This window comes from Chiloscyllium plagiosum, unplaced genomic scaffold (genome assembly GCF_037043375.1).
Source record: "Chiloscyllium plagiosum isolate Xiang-an unplaced genomic scaffold, Cpla_swu_hap1 HiC_scaffold_4, whole genome shotgun sequence".
Classification (NCBI taxonomy): Eukaryota; Metazoa; Chordata; class Chondrichthyes; order Orectolobiformes; family Hemiscylliidae; genus Chiloscyllium; species Chiloscyllium plagiosum.
Window position 1 is genome coordinate 33073499 of NW_028270142.1, and position 26328 is coordinate 33099826.

The window sequence follows — 26328 nt, forward strand, 5'->3', positions numbered from 1 at the left end:
GTGGTCATTATGGAAGTTATTTCCATAGATTAATGGCCTTGCAGTTATCACTGTTAACTTTTGTCTCCTTTCTTTGGATTACAGCCAAAGAAGAATAGCCAAATGAGCAATAATAACTTCCAAGACCGATCAAATTGTAGTGCACATTGAACATGAGTATTTTATTCATCTTCCACCCCTTATTTCGCAGTAAGTTGTCAAGTGCTGTGCTGAGATTGCAGTGAAGCTGATCCATCCAATCGAGTATCAGCTCAAATTTCCAATCTGGAACTGGTCAGCTTTTGATAGAATGCCTCTTGAAAGCCAGGCTATCTGTAAGGTGCACCTTTCAGTACTGAGTGATGATGCTTTAAGGTTAACCACAAATTTTTCTTGATTCTGTTGAATTGCCAGGGACTGAACCGATTTTTATTCAATTTGTAGATAACTTGCCATTCCAAACCAATTAATGACCCATAATTTTGTTTGCCTTCAAAGCAAATCACAGATGAAGGATTAGTAAGCGTTTGCAGAGGCTGCCATAAACTTCAGTTCCTGTGTGTGTCTGGATGTGGAAACATTACAGATGCTTCTATAACAGCATTGGGATTGAATTGTCCTAGACTAAAGTGAGTAAAGCAGATCTGAAGTTCAACTTTATTCAAACTCCCTGGTATTGAACTTATCATAACTATCAAGTAGTTATAATAACAGCTTATATTTATACACTGCCTTACTGTAACAGAACGTCTGAAGCACTTGGGTGTCTGGTCCCATGTTCAAGAAACTTCAGTTTCTGTCCATCTTGATATAACTTCCTTGGAGAAACATTGGCAAAGCGGAGGATGTAATAGAGTTATAACTCATGGAATAAAAGAGACAGTAAAAAAGAAACAGGGTCACAAATTTGGCTGAGTGAAAGGAAACAATGGTCAATAGATTTGGTTAGGCTGGAGGAAGGTTTTTGTGTGGTTCCCAGGTGATCAGTTTTGGAATCCTTGCTTTTCCTGATTTTTGCTGTATAAAACTTGGGCATGTTGAGGGGAAGATAGTGTATAACTTCAAGAGAATTTTGATGAGTTGGTCAAATGGGCAGATGGATGGCAGAAGTTCAATGTGATAAAGTGTGGGGAGATATATTTTGCTAGGAAGAACATGAGGAGACAGTATAACATAAAGGGTACTATTCTCATGGGTGTGTAGGAGAAGAGAGACCTGATGAATGTGTGCACAAGTCATTAAATATGGTAGTTCAGGTCGAGGGTGTGATTAGTAAAGAAAGCAGTATGCTCGGCCACCTTAATAGAGCAAGGAAGTTGCACTGAACCAATTGAAGGTGGTCTTCTGGATTGTTACGAATAGTACTGGGCACGACATAATAGGAAAGTTGAGAGTGTATTGGAGAGAATGCAGAAGAGATTCGCAAGAATGGTTCTGGAAATGAGAAACTTCAGTTGTGAAGATAAATTGGAGAGTTTGGAGAAGAAATGGTTAAAATATTTGATGGATATTTTTCAAAACTGAAGGGTCTGGACAGAATCATAGAACCTCTACAATGTGGAAGCTGGCCATTTGGCCCATCGAGTTCATACTGAGCCTCTGGAGAGCATCCTGCTCAGAACCTCCTTCTCTTCCCCCCTCTCTTCCACCCCGTCCCCCCACCCCCCCAAAACACCATCCTCATAACCCATCATTTATTACTGCTCATTTAGCCATTCTTCTTTCGCTGTGATCCAAAGAAAAAAGGCATATGTTAACAGCGATAACTGCTTGGCTAACCACCCTTGCCTCCACATCCTTGGATGCTAGGGGCAATTTAGCATGGCCAATCCACCTAATCTGTACAGCTTTGGGCTAGGATAGATGGGGAGAAACTGATTCTGTTCATGAAAGGATCAGAAGCAATCAGGTACAAGTTTAAAGTGATTTTAAATAAGAAATAAATACAATATGAACAAAAAAGACTTTCCTCAAAGATGGTGGTCAGGGTCTGGAATTCAAGCTGGAAGTGCAGGAGAGATAGACTCGCTCATCATACAAGAGGGCATTAAGTGATTATTTGAATAGAAGTGAAATAGAGTTATGGGGAAAAATGGGTAATTGCCAAAAGGAATGATGCTTGTTTGTAGAGGCAGTGCAAATGTGATGGACCACATGGCTGCCTTCTGCATCATAACTATTCGATATTCAGTCTGCATTTAATAGATTATGTCCAGTTGATCACATAATCAGAATGATTTTTACCTTGATATACAGAAATGAGATATGACTTTCTTTATTTAACATTAGAGTTGAGAAAAGGACAGTTAAGTAAGTCACTTTGAAAAATGTAAGTATTTGTGGTGACCTAATTGAAATTCTGAGAATCAATAGACAGTAGGTGCAGGAGTAGGCCATTCTGCCCTCATAACAAGGTTAATGGAAGGAACATTAAGTTTGAAAAAGAAATCCGAAATAAGGAGCAAATCATGGAATCTTCTCTGGAAGGTGCTAATTGTGCATTACTGTGGTCCATTGTAGATGGGTGGGGCATTAACTGGATTTGCCTGTGCCCCTGTGAATACACGCTGTCTTAAACCATAGTTATTGAAGTTGGGAGGTGCTGTTTTACAATTGAAGATTTTGGAAACGAGTGTTAATAAGTGAGTAAAAGACTGGCTTCAGTGATTTCTTCTTCTGGCTTTCTGGAATGTTACAAAGGGCAATATGGAGCAAAAACTCAAGAGGTCACTGGAATCTAGATTGCAAATGGGAGAGGAAACAACTGTTATAAAGTAGAGAGCAATATGGTGAGTGGATGGGATTTAAATTAAATATGCAAACTTATTGGTTAAGCCTAAAGGATTTTTACATTGCTGAGTAAAATTGTATACATGTTTAAATTTAGTCACTTTGAAAAATGGTGAAAGTTATTTTAACAGGGGAATAATTGTGTAGATTTGGTAACATTATCTCTTCAAGTAAATTGTTGATGTTTGCATCAGGCATATAAGTACAGAAATGTTTCAAAATCCTGGGAATAGGAGGCAGTGATCTCAAGCATACATTCAAGATTGGGTTTTTATCTAGTTATTAGATGCCATCGGTTATTCTCCAATTTTCCATCTTTTAATTCCTTTTTCTCATGATTGGCTTGAATTTTGGTTTCAGAGATGTCTGTAACATGCTAAATTCCTCCAGTACGTTGTCTTGACAAGAGGGTTTAAGTTATAGGGAGAGGCTGGATATGCTGGTACTTTAGCCTCCTATGCTCCAAAGGGAAAAAGGGAAACCTTTTCAGAGGCTTGTAAAATCATGAGGGGCATAGATAAAGTGAATAGCCAAGCTGTTTTCCCCAGGGTAGGAGAGTCCAAAAGTAAACTGCATTGGTTTTAAGGTGAGAGGGGAAAGATTTAAAAGGGACTCGAGGAGCAGCATTTTTTCACGCAGAGGGTATGTGTCTATGAAATAAACTGCCAGAGGAAGTGGTAGAGATGAGTACAATTACAACATTTAAAAGACATTTTGGACCAGTACAAGAATAGGAAAGGTTTCGAGGGATGTGGGCCAAATGCAAATAATTGGAACAAAATCAGTTTATGAAACGTGGTCAGCATGGATGAGTTGGGTCAAAGGGTCTATTTGCATGCTATATAACTCTATGATTCTGACCCGTTGGATGCATTTCAATAATAGATTATTTCTTACCTGTCTCAATTGGTATTCATCCACATTGCAGTGTTCAATGTACATTTGTTCATTCTCATGATTTGCAAAAATTAAGGTAAGGGAAGGTTGTGTTTATTCCCAATCATTTGTTGCCATTCGTCAATGTGGTTTCCTCTTGAATAGTGTGATCTTTGTTGGACTGGGAAGTGTTGCTATGTAAGCTTGATACATTTCTGCAGCAAATTGTGCAGAGAATTGACTGGAAGTGGAGATTGAACTTATAGGGGACGATCAAGATGACAAGTTTTTAAAAAAATGTTGCTGGTGCTGTGATGAAGTGATGCTGAGTATTTCAGCATGCTTGACCTGCATGGAAGACAAAGAGATGGAGATGTTTAGGTATTGAGCCATTCACCACAGAATAGTTATCCTTTGCCTTTTTTCCTTTCATGTGGTTTCTGATTATGCGTCTAGTCCATGACTGTGTGCCCCAGATGTTTGTGTGGGATCCTGATACTGTTAATGTGTGGGTTTGACAATTGACCTTTTTCTCATTGAATTCTAAACATCCCACAAGGTGTTTTAAAAATTTGCTTCTCTTTATCCCTGAATTTTAGATTAAGACCAGTTATCCCTCTACTATGCTCCAGCAGAAATTCACCAATTTAGCATCTAAGCTTACCATTATCTTTGTCTTAGGACAACTGAGAGTGCATTGAATCACCACCCCCCACACCCAAACAAATATGAGCATGTTAGATAATTTTTAATCTGTTTTGCACACTGCTTTCTTTTACTTGCTGCTTAATGTAGATTATTTGGTGTTTTTATTTTTACACCCAAAAATTTCCTAAATTTTATCATTGTATCCTTTTAAAGTTGACCTACATTGAAAATATACATGAAAGACATATTGGGAACTTTGCAGCCTTCTGGACTCCAAATCAAGTTCAACAATTTCAGGGCTTGAGCACCTCCTCCCATGTTCCTACCCCAGCTCCCCCAGACTAGGCCTTGTTGTCACTTGGGCTGCTACCAAACAACCCATGGTCAGCCACGAATAGTCCCCATTAGCAGCTGCTTGTTCTCTTAGGCTGATCTTTACTGTTTTGTATGTCCAACTGTTATTCTGTCTTTGGGCTCAATCTGCATCTTTTGTTTACTTCTCGTGCATCACATCATTTGTATACAAGGCAACGTCGATTATCTGGACGACACGGGCGGGGAGTATTTTGTTCGGATAACCCAGTTTACCCAAGCATCAGGACCTTGATCTTGTTCAGATAATCCGAAATTCGGATAATTGATGTTTGAGTGATTGAGGTTCTGTAAATGCCAACCCTTTTTAGCCACTATCAATTCGGAAGAAGGATCACTGGAATTGAACATTAACTGGTTCTCTCCACAGATGCTGTCAGACCTGCTGGGGTTTTCCAGCAATTTTGGTTTTTGTTTCTGATTTCCAGCAGCCACAGTTCTTGCATTTTTTAAAATACTTAAGACTTTTATTGTTGACTTTTCTAATTTGGGTTTAACTTTTCCTGGAAGTTGGAAAAAATGAGTTGAGTGTTGTCCTGAGTCAAAAATAAAGCCTTGTTTGAAATCAGAAAATGCCAATCCTGCTTCTAAGCGCTTTTGGGATAGCTTCCAGAAATTGCTCTTCAAAGTTGACCTCAAATATTTGTCTCCTTTTTAAAAACTGCATGTAGGATAGCATAGTTACACCTTGTGTTGTGCAAAAGATGAATAATACAGAGAAAAATATTCTGTACCTTTTTTGGAATTTCAAATATATTTTGAATTTCAATATATTTTGAAATTACTTCATAATCAGAAAGGTGTATGTTGGACACAGGTTTGAATTGCATTGACAAAGCATGTCAAATTAATCTCCATAAAAAGGGACCTATTTTTCTCCATAATGACCATCCAACAAAGTTGTGCTCATAGATATCCCATTGTTTCATTTTATACTTGTTCTAATTTTGATAATACACATTAATTTACATCATCTTTCTAATCAATCAAAAGTGTTCAATATATTGAGAACAGAGTCGAGAAATAATTTGAATGTTGTAATTCTTTCAGGATTTTGGAAGTAGCACGATGTTCACATCTGACAGATGCTGGCTTTACAGTTTTAGCAAGGGTAAGTATTTTTGGCTATACGCTTTTGGCATCTTGTTTTTTTTTTTCGGTGAATGTTATTGTCTTTGGTTGAGAGAAGTACCATTGATAAAAAGGGAACCATTGAAATTTTCCCCAGTCTCCACATCCCAAATGGAATAGTGGTATACCTCTGTCAGTTTTGCCAAGCATAAATCATCAGGCTAACTTTGAACCAAACCTATGAGATCCAGGTTTATTGTTTCCTGTAGGGGTAATGCATTCATGATACAGTCCTGCATTTGTGAGTAGTTGATAAAGAGAATCACAGAATTGTTACAGTACAGAAGGAGGCCGTTTGACCCATGTCTGCATTGGCACTCTGAGCATTTTGACGGTGCCATTCTCCTCCCTTCTTCCCATACCCTTGCACGTTATTATCTAATAACCACTGCCTCTGTTTAATGTGCTGACATCACATTTTTAGGCATCCACACTTCCAGAACCACTGGCTGTGTGAAAAAGATTTTAAACATGTTGTACTTGCTTCATTTACAAATCATTTTAAATCTGTACCCTCTTGCTGCTGTTTGTTTTATGAGCTGGAGCAGTTTCTCTGACTATTCAATCCAGAACACTCATGATTTTGAAGCCTTCTATCAAATCTCCTCTTATTCTTCTCAACAAGGAAAAGTATATATCCATAACTGAAGTTTCTCATTCCTGGATCTATTCACATAAATTCTGCACAATCTCCAATGCATTTACGTCCTTTCTAAGGTGAACCCCAGAAACTACACACAATACTCCAAATAATAAAGGGTAGAGTCATAGAGTGTACAGCACAGAACCAGACCCTTTGATTCAACTCGTCCATGCCGACTAGATATCCTAAATTAATCTAATCCCATTTGCCAGCATTTGACCCACATTTGATTTTTTTTGACTGAAAGGTTAGTGAGAAAATGAGATTGAGGTGGCAAGGCAGAGGATTTGGGAGGGAATGCCACAGTGGCAGCCTTAACAGGATAGAGAATAACAACCATTTTTAGAGTGAAGGAAGATCATTCAGATTCTTCCCTCCTATCTATAAAATGTGATGATGGAGCTGGGATGGTGATAGACAGGTGAAATTTACATTATAGTGAGATTTAAATATAAGGATGAGCGTTGCAATTAAGCCTGAGAGTATCTTGAGCCAATGTAAATCAAAATGTGGTGAAGAACAAGTAGAACTTGCTGTTAGATATTTTTCAGGCAGATCTTTGGATGAGTTGAGATTTATGTAGGATCAATGCTGGGAGACCAATTTTGAGACCACTGGAGTTGTTAATTCTGTATGACTAAGTCTTTGAATAACTGAGCTGGAGGTGAAAGCAGAAGATATTGCAGTGGAATTAGGCAGTATTCATGAGCGAGAATTGGATTGAATATGTCACTGAAGTTATTAACAGCTTGGGTTGTGCCTGAGGCTAGTGGCCAACAGGGTTGGAACCAGTGTTAAGGATATAAATACTTGAAAGCAGCCTTGACCCCAAAGTATATTTTAATGAAAAGTGCATTGTGGTTGCAATTGGAAAACAGCAGTCACAGCCAGTTACATACTACCATCAAAGGCTACTTCTGTCCTCTTTTGTGCAGTACATTCAACATTGTTATGACTGAGTACAGAGGTTTCTCCTAAATCTGTTGGTTTTATTAGTGATTATCTTGGTTTGTGACCTTGAGGTTTGGACTTCATCAAATTTGGAAATAATTCTGTGCATTCCCTATCTTAACATTTTTAATTTTTAAAAACATCTATTACGTTGCTCAGTCTTTTTTAATCACCTGGGTAAAAGAGCTCAGGCCGATTTAGCTTCTTTTGATGAGTTTATCCTCTTGATTCTGCTGCTGTCCTTGTTTCATTTGATTTGTAACTGTCACAAGGACCATAATACAGTGAAAAGTATTGTTTTGTTTGTTAACCAGAAAAATCATGCTTTGCATATGTACATCGGGTTAATAGAACAGAATGCTGAATATAGTGTTACAGCTACAGAGAAAGTGCAGAGAAAGGTCTACTGTGAGGTCTGGTCATAAGTCTGACGGGGTGGGTGGAAGACGCTGTTCTTGAATCTGTTGGAACATGTATTCAAATGTTTGAATCCGCTGCCTGATAGAAGAGATCAGAAGACAATATAACCAGGGTGGGTGGGGTCTTTGATTATGTTGGCTGCTTTCCCGGGGCAGTTGAAAGTGTAGACTGAGTCAATAGCAGGAATGTTTTACTCGTGATGAACTGGGCTGCATTCACAACTCTAATTTCTTGCGTTCTTGAGTAGAGCAGTTGCCATACCAAATTGTGATGCAATCAGATAGGATGCTTTCTATGGTGGGTTTATAAGAATTAGTAAGAATCATTTGTGGACGTGCCGAATTTGCTCAGTCTTCTGAGGAAGTAGAGGATTTGGCGTTCTTTCTTGACTGCAGCATCTTAAAGCGACAGTAACTTTTCCAATGCCTCTTATGTTCTTTATCTAATAAAAAGAATGAAGCAGCTCAAGAAGGCAGCTCACTACCACTTTGAGTGTAACTAGGGGTGAGCAATAAATGCTGACCCAGTTAGCGAAGCCCCTTTCATATGCAGAATAAAAAAAGAACTAGAACCATTCATAGAACTGAAAAGTGCAATCTATTAAAGGCTCTGTTTAATGTAACTTCTCCTCTTTTAAATTCAGCCACTTAACAGCACCTCTTGGGTCTTGGCTCTTTTTTTACTGGCCTTACTAACTTATCAATATGCAGTCAGTTCTTGTGTAACCCCGCTTAACAGAAAAATCATGCTTTAGAACCAATGCTTAATGTGTTGGTCAACACGTTTTAAAAGTTTCTAAAGCGCGCACAGCGTCCCAAATGCGTCAATCACGTTACAGCGAATTTGCGTTGCCGAAATGCGCGTTATTGCCACATACAGGTCGTTCTGCAATATATGATTTAGTTGAACAATAAGTGTACATAGTACATTTTCTTTTCTTTAAATTTACTAAGATCTGTATAGTTCAGAAAATGCATAATTTGCTATTATTAAAACTATTTGTTTTTTAATTTTGGTTTAGAATTGTCATGAACTTGAAAAAATGGATCTAGAAGAGTGTATTCTGGTAAGAATTCCTTTTGAGTTTGATATTTCATTTGTATCTGGTTGCATTTAAGCGCTCATTTATAGCAAATATCTTATGTAGCTATTCAAAACTATAAGCAAAGTTTTGTTGTAGTCTGTGGAAGATGATACTGGGTGGCAGTAAGGATTATATTTTGTCCTTTAACCTGTGGTACATAATTTTCTACTGTTTTAACTATATTGTCCATGTATATAGCTTTTCCCAATTTATGACTGAAGAAATCCATTCTGATTAGAGATTTTTGGAAGAAAATTTGAGAAACCCTATGGTTGTCCTTTACTGTTTAAACTTGACAGTTGTTCATATTGTGGGTGAGTAGCTATGCTTCATTCCATAGCATTGCTGTCTGCTTGACTGCTTTCAATGAATAGTCACGTTACCCAAAAAACCAAACCAAATCAAATCAGAAAAACTGAGCTGGGAGAACTGGCCACACCTCTTTCATGGTACAAATGTGTTTTTTTAAAAAATAGCTTGAAAGCCTGTTGCCTGAGACAGTATCCATTATCTATCATCAAGCTGGCCCTAAAACCCTTCAAACTTAGACTTTTCAGAGTCTGTGTCTTTTAGGAGCTCTGTGTGTGGCAAATAAAAAGCCAAGGCAGCATAACCTTGGTAAAGGAGCAACATCATCACACCTACCCCCTTTTAAAAAAAAAATTAATCAATATCCAAAGATTCCTTCATTTTAATACCCCTTAATCTTAAACTGTTAGTACTCTACAGCGCCCATGTACATTACATTGACAGTAATCATGCAAACATGCGCTATTACATTTTGTTTCAGTCTGTTTTACTCCTGCCACTGAATGCCTCCATTTCTCATTCAAGTCTTGACAAAACGTTGGCAGTCACGTTTTCTCGTCCTGCCACGTGCACAATTTTCAAATTGAGTGGCTGTAACGACAAGCTCCATCTCAACAGTCTGGCATTTTTGTCCTTGAATTTCTCCATAAACTTCAATGGGTTATGGTCAGTATCATATGTTATTGGTAACATAAACATTGAAATGTTGTAACGGCAATACCAAGCTCAAAGTCTCTTTCTCAACTGTTGAATATTTCTGCTGATGAATGTTCAGTTTCCTCGAGAAAAACCCGATAGATCTTTCTATCTTATTGTCGACATCCACATCATTTGCATCGATTGCCTCTTGAATGGATTTGCGTGATTAGATGTGGCTAATATTGGAGCAGTGTTTAACACCGCTTTCAGGTTGTCAAATGCCTTCTGACAGTCCACTGAAACTTCTTGCCTTTCTTTTGCAACTCAGTGAGTGAAGCAGCCACACTACTAAAATTTGGTACAAGGGGGGATCTAAGATGGCGACGATCTGAGAAGATCACACTGCAGAGCTTCGCATCGCAGTAGGAGCAGGAGCAGGACGGTCCTTTAACCCGCCCAACCCAGGTCATCAGGATTTCTTGGGGCGTTGGAAAGATTGTGGAGCCCCAAGAAACATTTAAAAATTGACTTACCTATATTTTCGACTGTCCAGAAATGCCTAAAAAGGGAGGAGGAGCATCCGAGGCCGGGTCTGCAGCTCAGTCTGCAGCAGCCTCGGAGCCGATTACTCTCCAGGACCTGGTGAATCAGCTCTCTCAATCTCGCGAGATGCTGGGGAAACCGATTGAAGAGAAGCTGGCTCCAGTCTCTCTCATGCTGCAGAAGCATGAGCAGCAACTGGGAGACCTGGAGAAGAGGACGGATGAGGTGGAGCACAGGGTCACAGTGGTGGAAGCTGATGCCAGTTCATTCAAGGATGAGATCCAAGCCCTGAAGACGCAGGTTCATAATTTGCGTGACCAAGTCGATGATCTTGAAAACAGGGGCAGGAGAAAAAACATTCGGATCATCGGTCTGCCTGAGGGTAAGGAAGGTGAGCGGCCTGCGGAATTTGTTGAAGATTGGCTTCCAAAATTCCTTGACTTGGAGGCTGGCATGAGAGGATTGAAGATAGAGAGGGCCCACCGGGTTGCAGCGCGGAAATCGGGTCTGCGTCAATGCCCTCATCCTTTCCTGGTGCGTTTCCATCATTATCGGGTTAAGGAGAGAGTCATGGAGGTTTCTAGACTCCAGGGGAAGGATCCAAAGGCCCTAATTTCCGAGGGGTCTAAGATCATGTTTTTTCAGGATTTTTCAGCTGCGGTGATCCAGAAACGAAAATCGTATGATGGTGTCAAGAGAAGGCTGAAGGACCTTGGGATTCAGTACTCCGAGATATCTGGCAGTGCTTTGGATCATCTTAGATGGATCTATGCACATCGGAGAAGGCAAGAGGCTTTGTGGACAAACTAACCTAATTTAAACAATTGTAGTATGTATAAATATTGTTGCTTGGGTATGCGTTTATCATTCTGTAAAAGAAATGGAGGAAATCCGGTTGGAGCTTTGTTTTTTCCCCTTTTTTTTTCCTCTATTGATGATAATTTGGTTCAAACCTTGTCTGGCGGTGGTTAAGGTGTACGTTTTAAATTTCTAAGTTAGGACATGCCAAAGGATGGGTGAGATATTTATTCCCCTTTTTTTTAATAAAAGAATTTTTTTTATTCATATTGATATTCTATGGGGTGTTTATTTTTTTTAACTTGTGCTTGCGATGCGGCTCTCGCTGGCAGAAGTGAAGGTTGAGATGGTTAGATGCCTATTTATGGGCAGTTCGGGATGGGTAGTTGCCCCCTCCGGGCAGGGGGTGGGTTTCCCTACTCAGTGCTATTGGCGCTTTTATATGTTGGCTTGTTTTCTGGTTGTTTTTTATTTTTAATAATTTTTGTATGTTTGTTAAATGTAATGGTTTTGGTTTATGTAGTTTTTATATTTGGTGGTCCATGCGACACTAAGGCTCAGCAATTTGTGGCTTGGGTTCCTCCTCTCTAGAATTTAAATGTAATTGCAGAAGATTATGGCCAATGATTTGATTAAATGGTGTACCTGAAATATCAAGGGAAGTCACTCACCAATTAAGAGGAAGCAGGTACTCTTGAGTCTTAGAAAGGAGAGGTTGGATATTGCTTTGTTTCAGGAGACACATTTGAATGACAAGGAGCATCTAAATTTACAGCAGAATTGCTTTGACCAAGTTTATTTTTCATTTCAATACCAGAAGTAGGGGAGTGGCTATATTGGTTAGGAAAAAAAAATCTCATTTAAATTGTTGGAATGTGTTAAAGACACATGTGTTGTAATTCTTAAAGCCTTGATAAATGGGGAAGAATATGGTATTTTAAATGTTTATTGTCCCCCAGCTCATCCTCTTAAATGCTTTTTCTAAACTTGGCACATCATTATAGGGGGAGATTTTAACTGCCTCATGGACCCCACAGTAGACAGGTTGCCTAAAAGTCCCTCGATACCCTCTGCACAAACTAAACAGTTAGTGGGTTTATGTGGGGAATTGGGGTTGGTGGATGTCTGGTGGTGTCTCCACCCTAAAGGTAGGGATTTCAAGTTTTTCTCCAATCCACATAGATGTCACACGAGGATTGATTTTTTTCTGACCCCTGCAGTAACCTGGATCTGGTGGCATCCTATACGATTGGTAATATTGCCAGCTCTGATCATGCTCCAGTGTACCTCATGTTTAAGATTAAGGATGTTACAGTGGATTCAAGGTACTGGCGAATGGACCCCTTTATTCTCGTGGACAGTAAGTTTGTGGAGTATTTCTCGAGGAAATTTCAGGCATTCCTAGACATCAGCATAGGCTCGGTTGATAGCTCATCTGTTCTCTGGGAAACTGCCAAAGCTTATGCCAGGGGGTTAGTTATGTCATATTTCACCAGTAGGAAGCGGCAGAAGGGTGAGAGCAACATCTCCTTGAAGCACGGTTGAAGGCAGCCAAGAAGGCCTATTTTGACAGACTCTCGTTGGTCAAACTACAGAAGATTACGGAACTGCGGTCTGCACTAAATTCTGTGCTCACGCAGACTGCAAAAGAGGAGCTGACTTTTGCAAAGCAAAGGTTATACAAGCATGGTGACAAGCCATGCAAATACTTAGCATAGCTGAAAATGTGTTGCTGGAAAAGCGCAGCAGGTCAGGCAGCATCCAAGGAGCAGGAGGATCGACGTTTCGGGCATGAGCCCTTCTTCAGGAATGAGGAAAGTGTGCCAAGCAGGCTAAGATAAAAGGTAGGGAGGAGGAGGACTTGGGGGAGGGGGTTGGAAATGCGATAGGTGGAAGGAGGTTAAGGTGAGGGTGATAGGCCGGAGTGGGGGTGGGGGGAGGAGAGGTCAGGAAGAAGATTGCAGGTTAGGAAGATGGTGCTGAGTTCAAGGGTTGGGACTGAGACAAGGTGGGGGGAGGGGAAATGAGGAAACTGGAGAAATCTGAGTTCATCCCTTGTGGTTGGAGGGTTCCTAAGGACACCTCTGGGACACCTGCACCAACCAACCCAGCTGCCCCGTGGCTGAACACTTTAAGTCTTCCTCCCACTCCGCCAAGGACATGCTGCCTGATCTGCTGTGCTTTTCCAGCACCACTCTAATCTTGACTATATTGAAAGTGTCTCACCAGGCCTTTAGCTACCATAGGTTTGCTCATCCTCACTCTCTTCCTCACTAGCTTACCTTCATCTTCCATTTTCATCCTTTTTAAGCTGATTTTCCTGATGAAGGACTTATGCCCAAAATTTCAATTCTCCTGCTCCTTGAATACTACCTGACCAGCTGTGCTTTTCCAGCACCACTCTTTTCAATTCTGATCACCAACATCTGCAGTACTCTCATTCTGCTTTCCTGTCTAAGTGCCAATTTCTGAATTTCAAATTCCCTCTCTTGCTTTCTTCTCTCTCTCTCTCTCTCTCTCTCTCTCTCTCTCTCTCCTTCCTTCTCTCTGTTCCTGTCTCTCTCTGTCTCTCCCTCTCTCTCTCTCTCTCTCTCTCTCTCTCCTCGTTGTGTTTAAGCGATTTGTTTGTTTTTCTCTTTCCTCTGCTTTTAAACATAATTCAAAATTTTATTGCTGCTGCCCTCTCCTTGTCTTTTGCATCTAACTCAAGCTGCTTCATTTTCAATTGAATATTAGCCATCAAAAGATTATTGCGGTTATTCCAGCAAACTGAAATGCTCAGCTATTGCTGTAATTATAGCTCCAGAATGTCTGCTAATTCCAGCAGCTTGGCCTTAATCAGTTTTTGCAAAACCCCCAAAGTCACCTCTTCTACCCCTTGGCACCAAAGGTAAAATCAAACACACGGTCTTACAGGAGACATGTCAGAGAGAGGAGGATCTTTGAGTCCAACAGCTTTAAAACTGCCTGACTGCTTTCAGTGAACAATCAGACTGCCAAAAAAAAAACAAATGAAACCAGAGAAAAGCTAAGCTGGAGAAATGGCCATTTCTCTTTTGTACAAGTGTTTTTAAAAAACTTGAAAGCATTTTGCCTGGGCAGTACCTGTTTGCAATAACCAAACTGGCCCTAAAACCCTTCAAACTTAGACTTTTCGGAGTCTGTCTTTTACGACCACTTTGGAAGAAAAGACCAAGGACAACATAACCTTGTTAAAGGAGCAGCATTATCACAAATGGGGCTAGATTAATATAGGATGGACAAGTTGGACCGAAGGGTCTGCTTCCATGCTGTATATCTCTGACTCTGGTATAGTGATAGCAGAAGAGAACTGAAAATAAAGCTGATCGCCCATACGGGAGAATACCAGATATCACTATATACCATGCCACTATGGAGTTATAAGTTTTTTATACCAAAAAAGTGCCAGGCAATGACTCTGTCTCTCATAATTTATTCTTAATCTTCATTGTCATTGTCTTTGCTGAATCCCCTACTGTCGGTATCCTGAGGGGAAGCCATAAGTGACCAGAGGTTGACGATTTTGCACTGCCCAAGTCAACTCCTAACTCCCTATATGCCATCTACTATCTATGAGGCACAAATCAGGATTGTGATCGGGTACTCTTCACTTGCCTGGATGTGTTTAGCTGCACCAGCGCTCAAGTTCAAAACCATCCAGGACAGTCGAGGATGATTTGTGATTGGTGGGAAGGGGGAGATAGGGGCAGATTCAGATAGGTCTAGAGAATTTAATTTGTTATGGCTCATACTCTGAATTTTGGCAATATTAGGGCATTCATGTGAGCCCAGCCAACAATGAAAGGAATGGCCTAATTTTTCATGCTCTATGTCCTGTTTATTTTTCTGAAGATGACTAATACTCCTTCAGTCTTGCATTTCTGGACTTTTCTCCCCTGCATGTGTTGATTTCTCAGAAAACATTGCTTCTGTCACAGGTGGTAATAGTCAACCTTATCCATGTCACTTTTCATCCTGAGCCTATCAATATAAAATCCCACAGGGACCATTTTTTTTGCAACCTGTATAAGCACTTTCCAAACATTTGATGGGGAAAGTAAGCATGCATTAAATAAGGTCTGTTTCCGATAGGATATTGACAAATTTATGTAGCCACCAGAATGAGTGTTTAAACACCGTTCCATTTCCTTGGTCAATTGCCATAACTCCACAAAACCTGTACTGCTCAATTTGTATCCAAGTTGAAAGTAATTTCAAAACACCCTTGGCATTGTTAATTGGAATAAATATCTGTCTAAATCCAATTAGGAAATTTGTGATTTGATGAACTGGTTTTGTGTTGACATCCAAAGTATCTTCATTAAATCCCGAAGTGAGTGCACTCTGAAAATGAGTTTTTTAAACTGCACACTGCCCCAACAGACCATTTCATACTGGTTAAACCTTCCCAGTTTGACTCTGATAATAAATACAAGGCATATTTCACATAGAAGACATGCGTTGATTGATTGCTGAGCAGATGCTATTAGAAATGGCTTTTCAACACCAGTAATTTTGGAAAAGTACATTTCCATACTAGTACATGAAAAGTATAAATTTGGAGGCAAAGGAGTGTGAGCTGATTTGTGAGTAAAAGTGAAGAATTGTTGCTGTGTATGAATCTCCAATTTATAGTTAATAGTACAAGAGTAAGGTGATTATATTTTTCAGTTGCTTTTACTTTAATGTATTACAGTGCAGCTTGGCCAAGTGGACACATCTTGTAACCTAAGCAAGCCCATGCATTTCTGCACAAGCTTCAGTTCAGAGTTTCAATTTAAAAATGGCCAAAGCCACACTGAGTTGCAGTCATGAAGCAGAAAGTCATGTGGGTAGCATATTTAGAAGGGTGGACACCACGCAAGTTAGGGGCAAGAGGCAGATAGAGAATGGGTGACTGCCAGGCAGTCCAAAAGAAACAGGCAAGCACTGCAGGAATTCCCAGAGATCCTGCTCACTAATTGCATTTTTGTTCTGGATATTGGTGAGGGTAATGGATCATTGGAGGTTGCAGCAAGAGCCAGGACTTCGGCACTTTGGGAGGCCCAGCTGTGTATGTGCGTATAGAATTAGGAAGTTAAGGAAAATGAATGAGTGGCTGGAAATATGTGGCAGAAAGGAAGTGCTTTAGATTCTAGGGACACTGGACACTCTGGGCGATTTGGCACCTGTCCAAGCCAGATAGGCTGTATCCTAACAGAGCTGGGACTAAATTCCTTCAGACCATTACCTGGTACTGTTGGGGAGTGTTAAAGTAGCTCATCATCCTAGTGTGGGAGCCAGGAGAGACTATTAGAAAGTAGAACCCATGTGCATGAAATTCTGGGCGAAACAGGTCATGCTGAAATAGAAATTGTGGTAAGTTAATAGGTGGAGTTGGAGTAGCAAAGAAAACCAAAGAGGTCTAAACTGGGGTTACACTACATGTATATGACAGCATTGAGAATAGCTAATGAGACTGTGGAATGATAGGCACAGATTGCCAAGTGATATTATATGGTAATTACAAAGGCCTTGGCTAAGGAGAATATTGGAGTCCAGAATAGATATGGAATCCCTACAGTTTGGAAACAGGCCCTTCAGCCCAACAAGTCCACACTGACCCTCCGAAGAGTAACCCATCCAAACCCATTCCCCTACTGCTCTCCATTTACCCGAGACTAATACACCTATCCTGCACATCTTTGGACTGTAGGAGGAAACGGGAGCACCCAGAGAAAACCTACGTGGACACTGGGAGAATGTGCAAACTCCACACAGACTAGTCGCCCGAGACTGGAATTGAACCTGGGTCCCTGACGCTGTGAGACAACAGTGCTAACCACTGAGCCACAGTGCCGCCCTGGGTCTTTCAGAAGGTTAAAGGGAAGAATAGATTGGGCTGGAACTAAGGGATAAGAAGGGTGTAATTATATTGCTTGCTTTAGTCTATTGATTCCCAACTAATGGGAAGGAAGTAGAGGAGTAAGGAAATGGCAGAGAGGTATATCAAAGCAACTTTAATGTGCGACTTCAATTACCTGCATGTAGACTGGGTTAATGGCATTGTGGTGAGTAGTGAGGGAAAAATGTTCCAAATTCTGTCCAGGAGAATTTCATATAGCAGTATGTGTCCTGTCCAACAAAGGCACTGGTAAGACGTAGTTTTTGGAAATATGGTGAAATGAGTAAAATTGTTTATCCCATAAGGTTTAGGATAACAGTAAAAAATGAAGTTGGTGAATCCAGAGTAAGAATGATATCTGGCAGACAGTCGACTTCAATGGGGCAAGACTGAAGCTTGGTCTGATAGACAGACTGAATCCAAATTGTTGTTCGGTGAAACAGTAGCTGAACAATCCCTTCAAAGCGGCAATCAGACACAGTCAAGATATATTCGTTCAAAGGGCAGCATAGGGAAAATAATTACAGTGCACCAGGCTGATGAATGAGACAAACGAAATAAAAGTGTGCTTACGACACATGTCAGTTGGTACGCACAACTGAGAACCAGGCTGAATACAGAAGATTTAGAAGGGAGGTGAAAAAACAAATAAGAGATGTAAAAATGGATTATGGTTAAAACAAAAGCTGGCAGCTACCATACTATAAGCACAACAATTGTAAAAGGATGACATTGAGAAGTTGAAATGGATGAGAAAATAGTATTTCATTGCAGTGAAGTATAGGGTATGAGCTGATACATGGAGAGAGAGCCTGAAATAAAAGGTACTATTCTAAATACAGTACAAGCGCAGAGGGCCTCATCAAAAATGACTTGTCCAGCTAAAAGTTCTTTTAGAAATTTTGCAGTGTCCTCCGTGTTTACAATTCTCCAAGTTTTGTATCATTTGTGCTAACTTCAAAATTGTCCCCGCATACCAGGATCTAAATCATTGTCATTTGGATAAACTAAGGGTTCCAATATCAAGGCAATTGAAGAGAGCTGCTTTCTTTTTTTTTAGAAAAGGTATTCTACGTGCCATTAATAGAGACCGAGTACGAGAGTTGGCACATTATTCTGAACTTGTGTAGGATAATTGGTTAGACCTCATTGGAGTATTGTGTACTGTTCTGGCCACCATACTTTAGGAAGGATGTGAATATATTGAAGAAGCTGCAGAAAGGGATGATGAGAATTGTTCCAGGAATGGGAGAGTTCAGTTTTGAGGAGAGTTTGGAGATGTTAGTATAGGTTTCCTTGGAGAGGACAAGACTGAGGGCAGATTTTTAAATTTTAGTTAGTCACTTATTGGTCACCATGTCTTCAGCTGTAATTTTACTTGTTTGGAAATAAGTCTAAAATTTGGATCAAGGGAATAAAGTTTAATCACTGAAATTGCATTAAATGAAATCGGTCCATTATGTTCAAGAATGGGTTTTTTTTGCTTATTAAACTTGATGTGGATAATTTAAGAGAAAGGTCGTGAAGCAATTAATGTATGCACTGACCGCATACTAAAAGATAATACTGTTGAAGGGAAATCTATAAGTGAGGATAGGAAAGGGCACTTCAGAGATTACTACAAAAGACAGGTGGCGATGCTATTGCTAAAGATGCACTGGACGTTTGGGAGTGGAACCGTGAGGGCAGATTTACCTGAAGAGGAATACCACAATTGAGGTTTACTAGAATTGAATGGCTACAGTGGAGAAGTTAACAAATACATCAAGGATGTGTGTTGCAGTCACAGGGAATTCCGGGAGAAAGGAATATAACACTGGCAAATTATGATGCAGAAAAAAAACCATAAGACATAGCAGAAATTCAGCCCATTGTGTCTGCTCTACCATTCAATCATGGTAGGTTGATAGATATCTCATCCCCATTCTTCTGCCTTCTCCCTGTAACCCTTGATCCCCTTGACAATCAAGAACCTATCTCCCCTTGACAATCAAGAACCTATCTATCTCAGTCTTAAATACAATCAATGACCTGGCCTCCACAGCCACCTTTGGTAGTGTATTCCATAGATTCACCACTCTCTGGCTGAAGAATTTTCTCCTTATCTCCGTTCTAAAAGGTCTTCTCTTTACTCTAAGGCTGTGCCCATGGGTCCTAGTCTCTCCTATCAATGGAAATATCTTCCCAAAATCCACTTTGTCCAGGCCATTCAGTATTCTGTAAGTTTCAATTAGTTCCTCCCTCATCCTTTTAAACTGAGTATAGACCCAGAGTTCTCAAATGTTCTTCATATGTTAAGCTTTTCATTCTTGGGACCATTCTCATGAACCTCCTTTAAATACACTCCAGGGTCTGTGCATCCTTCCTGATATATGGAGCCCAAAACTGCATCCAATACTCCAAATGTGGCCTGACCAGACCCTCCGACATTCATCCCTGCTTTTATATTCAAGTTCTCTCAAATAAATGCCATCATTGCATTTGTTTTCCTAACTACTGATTCAACCTGCAAGTTTACATTGAGATAATCCTGGACTAGAAGTCCCAAGTCTCTTTGCACTTCAGACTTCTGAATTTTCTCCCCATTTAGAAAATAGTCCATGCCTCTCTTCTTACCAATGTGCATGACCTCACAGTTTCCCATGTTGTACTTCATCTGCCACTTCTTTGCCCACCTCCTAACCTGTTCAAAACCTTCTGAAGCCTCCCTATCTCCTCAATGCTACCTGTCTGTCTCCTATCTTTTTATCATCTGTGAACTTAGCCAGAATGCCCTTGATACTGAAAATCTGACAAAGATTCAAAGTTTGGCAGTTGGAGCAGACTAAAGTGTGGTCTCGTGGAGAGCAAATAAGTTGTGCAAGTGGTTCTGAAGGGGAAGCAGTGCCTGAACAAAGAGTCATCTGCAACGTCACCTAGAATTTTGAGAGTTAATATCAGAAAGTAATTGAACATGAAAAAAATGTTTAGACTTTTGGGTGGGGTAGAGCCTTAAGGAGAACAAATTTAGGCTACACATATTTTTAAGATTGAATGGAAATGAGCTCACAGTATGTCCTGGCAAATTTATATTTGATTATCTGTTGCAAATTAACTTCATATGTCATTGTTGCACCTTTTGGGGACAAACCTAATAAGGATGACTTCAGAGTGAATTTAGTCCAACTTGCTTCTGTCAACAATCGATTACAGCGCAAGTCTTCTCAAGAATAGCAACTCCACAGTCTAAACCTCGAGCTGCAGCAGGAGCATTCCACAGGGAAGAAAGGACATGTCAGTAATTAGTGATTTAACCATTATTAACCACAATGAAGCTAACAATCAGGAGTGTATGACAGCTGCAACATGCCGTACTTTACAAATTGCCTTGGAGATGTATAATTTTTACAATACTGTGTCTAATTTTCTTGAATAATTTATTGTTGAATTTCATTTTAAAACATCACAATGTACATTTTTCATTGCAGACTTCGAAAATAGTGTTTAATTTTTTTGTTTCTTCCAGCACAATTTTGTTTTTGATGCAGGTTGCCAAATACGATTACAAACTTTAATTTAATTATTCTGAATAGATTTTACGCAGACCACATTCTCGTCATATCTGTTCTACAATATTTCCAGTAATCTGGTTCCTTTTTGCTCTTTAATATCAAGTGCTTTCAAAATCACAAAATTCTTTACCTTATAATTAAATTGTAATCTTGTAATGCTTATTTAAAGGCAGTTCAGATATGTATCAAATATTTGTTTAATATTGCTGTAAACTTTAAAATGTGTCATTGAAAGTGATGTCAAATGTATTGTTTGACAAAGCCTGCCCTTCCTTGCATTTAAATAAAACTCTCATTGTTACTTGAATAAAAGCTGGTCTGGTCAATACTAAGCTCTCAATGTATAAAACACATGTTAGCTGATCATTTGTATAAATGCTGCTTATGAACCTTGCTGTGCAAAATGATTGATAACTTTCTGTGCGACAGTGACTACATTTGAAAATTACTTGATTGGTTGTGAGGCATTTTGGGATGCAGTCAGAGGAAACATGACCATATTAATGCACAGAGAAAGTCATTTTATCTGCTGCTATTCATACATTGTAACGTCTATGCTAAAAGACTATTTAATCTTGGATGGTGTGCAAACACTTTTTTTTCCCCAGATTACATCATATTGAGCCTTTTAATGTAACAAAATAAAAAGAGACTTTATAGAGACATTCTAAAACCAAATACCTCACTGAGCTGCATAAGGAAATGTTAGGGTTGTTGAACAAAAAGCTTGGCCAAAGAAGTAAGTTTTAAGGAAGTGATTTAAAGGTGGAACAGAGATAGAACTGCCAGAGGTTAAGGAGAGTAGCAATTCGCTGATAGCTTCACAATCTTGCCCTTGTACATTCACTCCAGCAAAGGTTACAAGACAGCCTTACTACTTGGCTTATTAATTTTGTATTCTGGATTAGTGGTGCTGGAAGAGCACAGCAGTTCAGGCAGCATCCGAGGAGCAGTGAAATCGACATTTCGGGCAAAACCCTTCATCTATTCCCGATGAAGGGCTTTTGCCCGAAACGTCGATTTCACTGCTCCTTGGATGCTGCCTGAATTGCTGTGCTCTTCCAGCACCACTAATCCAGAATCTGGTTTCCAGCATCTGCAGTCATTGTTTTTACCTTATTAATTTTGTATCAAACATTATTTCTTTACAACCATGTTTTAATTTTTCCAAAATTTATAAGGAAGAAACTTAATCAATTGATTTAATGTTTCAAATTAATTGAATTAATGTTCGTTTTTTTTTTGTTTCCTCTGCAATCTGGCACTGACTTGGTCCCAACAAATTCTGGGGTCCTTGACTCTTCTGCTTTGATTGTGAGAAGAGCATTGATGTGCCATAACATTCTGCTCTGCAATTGTGAGCTATCTTATTTGTGGTGGGTCGCCTCAGTCTGTTCTGTCTCACTTATGCTTTGTGCTGTCTTTATTACAAAAGCCAAAAAAAACCTACATATGAATGAAGATTGGCCATTGGCTAGTAGCATGGGCAGGCAACTGGTAGATAGAATTTAATATAACAACGTGTGATGTAATCCATGTTGATGGAGGGGGAAGCAATTTTTAGGCTTAATGACTTGGTTATTAAAGATATGCAGGAACTGAAGAGCCTTGGCTTTTATGTCTATTGATCTTTTGAAGATTGAGGGACATGGTGAGATGGGTTAACAAAATATGTAAGATCTTGGACTTTATTGTGTTATGACATGCTGGTGAGCCCTTCTGTTAATTAAACCAAACTCCCAGAAAAGCTCGCCTCACCTTGTAATCTGTTAAAATATGAGTGACAGAGAACTCCCAAATCCCACTATTTTAAGAAAATAACCTCAGTTTCTTTTTTAACTTTAAAAGTGAGCATTAAACAACAACTCTTCACAACTCTAAGCCTCCCCCTTTCTCTCAGCTGCATATGACGTGTCTCCAACTCTACAACATTATGCTGTTCCAATACAATACTTGTTTAAAATGACATCAACTTAATTTCAAAACCACACAGCAACTGTCATCTTCAATGTTTTTCTTCTGGCTGAAGATCTTTATGGGTTGTTGTCTTTTTTTTTGTGTGTGCTGCCTGTGTGCTAATTGCCCTAAAAGTGCCCCTTTAAGAGTCATTGATCTTTTACTGCGAATATGTTTCATATGAAAAGGTACTTTTGATAGAGAGTGTTTCCTAATTTCTTGGATCTGTGTTGATGGCAGTTGCTCTGTAAACAATTTTCAAAATGTCTGCATTTTTATATCCTTAACATCGGATCATCTCATTGATTTGATGTTGGCAAAACAATAAATTCAAATGCAATTGGATATTAGTATCCTAGGGCATAATTTAAGCTGGTTAAATTAGAATTGTTGTCAAAACAGCAACCAACTCTGGTATCTATTTCACAGCCAAATGTAACATATTTTCAATTTTCCAGTACACAGAGACTGCTATCTTGTCATATCACAGGTGCTTGTAAGCTCTCGGTGCAAAACAGTATTCACTCTCCCTTAAAGATACAGTGCATGCCTTCAATTTAATAACAATTGCGTACAATTGCAAGTATGTTATGCTAATTCTTCTGACTAGTTATAAAATTGTGTAACTAGAGTATTCCATCCAGTTCTGATCACCACACTTTAGACTCAATATGAGACTCCTTGAGAGTGTGAAGAAGAGATTCACCAGAATGGATCTGGAGTTGGAGTGTCAGTTGCAAGGTTACATTGGAAAAGCTGAGGAACTTCTTAGGGCAAAAGAAGTTGGGAGGATATTTGATAGAACTGTATGAAACTATGACTGGTTTCAGTAATGTGGACAAAGAGAAAGTACTACTGTTGGCTGAACATACCAGGATTAAAACATTCAGATTTAAAGATTTGAGTGAATGGGTATATCAGAAGGATCTCTTTAACACAGCAAGTGTAATGTCCAGAAACACTGCCTATGAAGGTGGTGGAAATGGAAATGATGAATCATTACAAATAGAAATTGGATGAGCACTTGAAGAAAATAATTTTGTTGGGATTTGAGAATTTTTCCCAAGGAGAGCTGCTATGGACTCGAGCTGAATGGTCTCCTCCTGTGCCACAAATTATTTTTGCTTCGAAGCCCACCCAGTGAATTAATAGGCAACTAATTGACAAACCTGATCTACCACAGTTGGGCTCATGAAGGTATCATTGGGCTGAAAAGTAGAATAATTTTGTTGCAACAGTCAAGAGTTGAGGAGAACTGAGAGCTACTTGCTGTTTATTGGACAAACCGCTAACTTTGATAAACGGAACCCACTCGAGCTTTTAAAAGATTATTTTTATGGCCTTGAATGCTAGACAAACAAGTTGGACTTTAGAAGAAGCTTGCCCAGTGACAGCCTCTGGATTTTTAATTTCTGTTTTGCCTCCAAGCTGGAAAGTGGGAGTGGGAAGAATACTGTCAGTTGCTGTAGAGGTTTGCTGCCTCTCTCAATGAAGTATTTGTGAATCATTAAAAGTTGTAAATTTCAGCGTTCCTAACTGTTTCCCAGCTGATTCAATATCTTTGATCTTCTATTCAAGTCTGAAAGTCTTGTAACTGAACCCAAAGACCTGGGTCTAACTTATCTTCCACTCAAACCAAGGTGTCTTTCAATACACTGCACCTGACAGTGAATGGACCTTATATACAGGAAGTCAAAGGTACTGAAGTTTTCCCGTCCAAATTTTGTACTCAAACACATGATCTTAATCACTGATGAAGCAGGTTTGAGGGGCCAGATGGCCTACTCCTGCTCCTATTTCTTATGTTCTTATTGCCCTGCAAGGCTGTTTTCTTTGTCACCTACATTTATTCCCATCCATAATAGCGCATCAGAGCTGTGTCATCTGTGTGTTTAGGATAAAGGATGATATACTGTACTTTAATCCTGCATAGTAGCTTAGTAGGTACTGGTTTTCCTACTTACCGTAAGAATCTATTTTTGCCTTTAATAAGTATTTAGAATTTATTGATGAAACCTTGTCTAAGTAATAGAGGTAAATTGATCATTTTAGTGATTTTACCCTTATAGGTATAGGCAGTAGAAGACACATGCACTTTTGATATGGCTTTGGAGAAGTGGGATTTGATTTGACAATGCTCTTGTCAGAGTCCTAACAGAATTTCCAGGAGGTATTTATAAGATGGTGTTTGAGAAACAATAGTCAAAAATGTGAATTGATAACCTGGTTTAGAAAATGTTTGGTAAGTGGGAAATGGCGAGTAGGCATAAATAGTATTTTGATGGGAAATGGCAAATGAATTCTCAAATATTGAGCGCTTTTTGACGTTAATAGACTATCAGCTGGGAAGCACAGTGAGTAGTACGCACTGGGAGAAGCAAGTTACAAAAAGACATGAACAGAGTGGGCAAAAGTGCAATCAATGGAAGCCACCTAGAATAATGAGAGATAATCCACTTTAGGTTGAAGACAAATCGTGGTTTTCCAAATAGTTTAAAGGATGGGCAATGGGATTCTGATGCCATGTCCACAAATCCATGAAAGCCAAGTACAGAAAACAATCAAAAAGACTAACGATGTTGACCTTCATCTTGGCTGAACTGAAATAAAAAGAGAAAGTTGTGCTTCAGTTGTCTCAGAACTTGGAAAACATTTACCTGTAGAAGTGCATACAGTTTGATTAGATTAGATTACAGTGTGGAAACAGGCCCTTCGGCCCAACAAGTCCATACCGACCCGTCCAAGCGCAACCCACCCATTCCCCTACATTTACCCCTTTACCTAACACTACAGGCAATTTAGCATGGCCAATTCACCTGACCTGCACATCTTTGGACTGTGGGAGGAAACCGGAGCACCCAGAGGAAACCCACGCAGACATTGGGAGAACGTGCAAACTCCACACAGTCAGTCGTCTGAGTCGAGAATTGAACCCGGGTCTCTGGCGCTGTGAGGCAGCAGTGCTAACCACTGTGCCACCGTGCCGCCCACTGCGAAATATACCTGAGTTATAGCACGCTTATGCCAACTTTGGATGCAGTTCAAATTAATCAAATGATACATGATTTAGTGTTAAATTATGAGGGCATATTTTGCAGAAATATGGCTTCTATTCCCTTACAAAAAAAGAGATGTAACCTAATTGCCTGGAGGGGTTAAGCTCCAACAAGACCTTAAGCTGGACATCATTCAGAACAAAGCAGCCCACTTAATTAGCATCACATCCGCAAACGTCCACTCTCTGCAACACTGATGTTCAGTGTTGTACCATTTCAAAATACGCTGCAGAAATTCACCAAGGCTCTTGAGACAGCACGTTCTAAACCCAGAACCACTGTTATCTAGAAGGACAAGGACAGCAGATGCATGGGAACACCACCACCTGCAAGTTCCCCTTCAGACCACTTGCCATCCTGACTTGAAATATATCTCTGTGCCTTGTGTATTGCTGGATGAAAATCCTTAAACTCCCTCCGTTACTGCATTGTGCACATCCACCAACCGTTCAAGAAGGCAGCTTGCCATCATTTTTTAAAGAACAACTAGGGATGAAGCCAGCAATACTAACGTTCCATGAGAAAATTAAAAATAATTGGTGTTTTACAGGAAACTGCCCTCTATCAGAGGATCCCAAGAGAAGGAGATGTAACCTTAATATTAGAAGCAGGCGGTTTGAAATCTGAAAACCTTTTGCAAAGAGTAGTAGAAACCTAGAATTATCCATGAAAAGGTT

At 39.7% G+C, this 26328-nt stretch overlaps 2 protein-coding genes across 4 annotated transcripts in view; both read left to right on the forward strand.

The window, feature by feature from the left end:
* Nucleotides 1-26328, forward strand: part of fbxl2 (F-box and leucine-rich repeat protein 2) — a 184473-nt gene that overhangs the window by 140277 nt on the left and 17868 nt on the right. For all 3 annotated transcript variants that reach the window (XM_087986131.1, XM_043688900.2, XM_087986132.1), the window contains exons 10-12: nt 478-608; nt 5716-5776; nt 8832-8876. In XM_087986131.1, the coding sequence (XP_087842257.1) occupies nt 478-608; nt 5716-5776; nt 8832-8876 (237 nt within the window). The remainder of the gene's footprint in view (nt 1-477; nt 609-5715; nt 5777-8831; nt 8877-26328) is intronic.
* Nucleotides 10184-11452, forward strand: LOC148150107 (uncharacterized). The gene has a single exon (XM_087985818.1). The coding sequence runs from the start codon at nt 10398-10400 to the stop codon at nt 11193-11195; it is 798 nt and encodes a 265-aa protein (XP_087841944.1). The 5' UTR covers nt 10184-10397; the 3' UTR covers nt 11196-11452.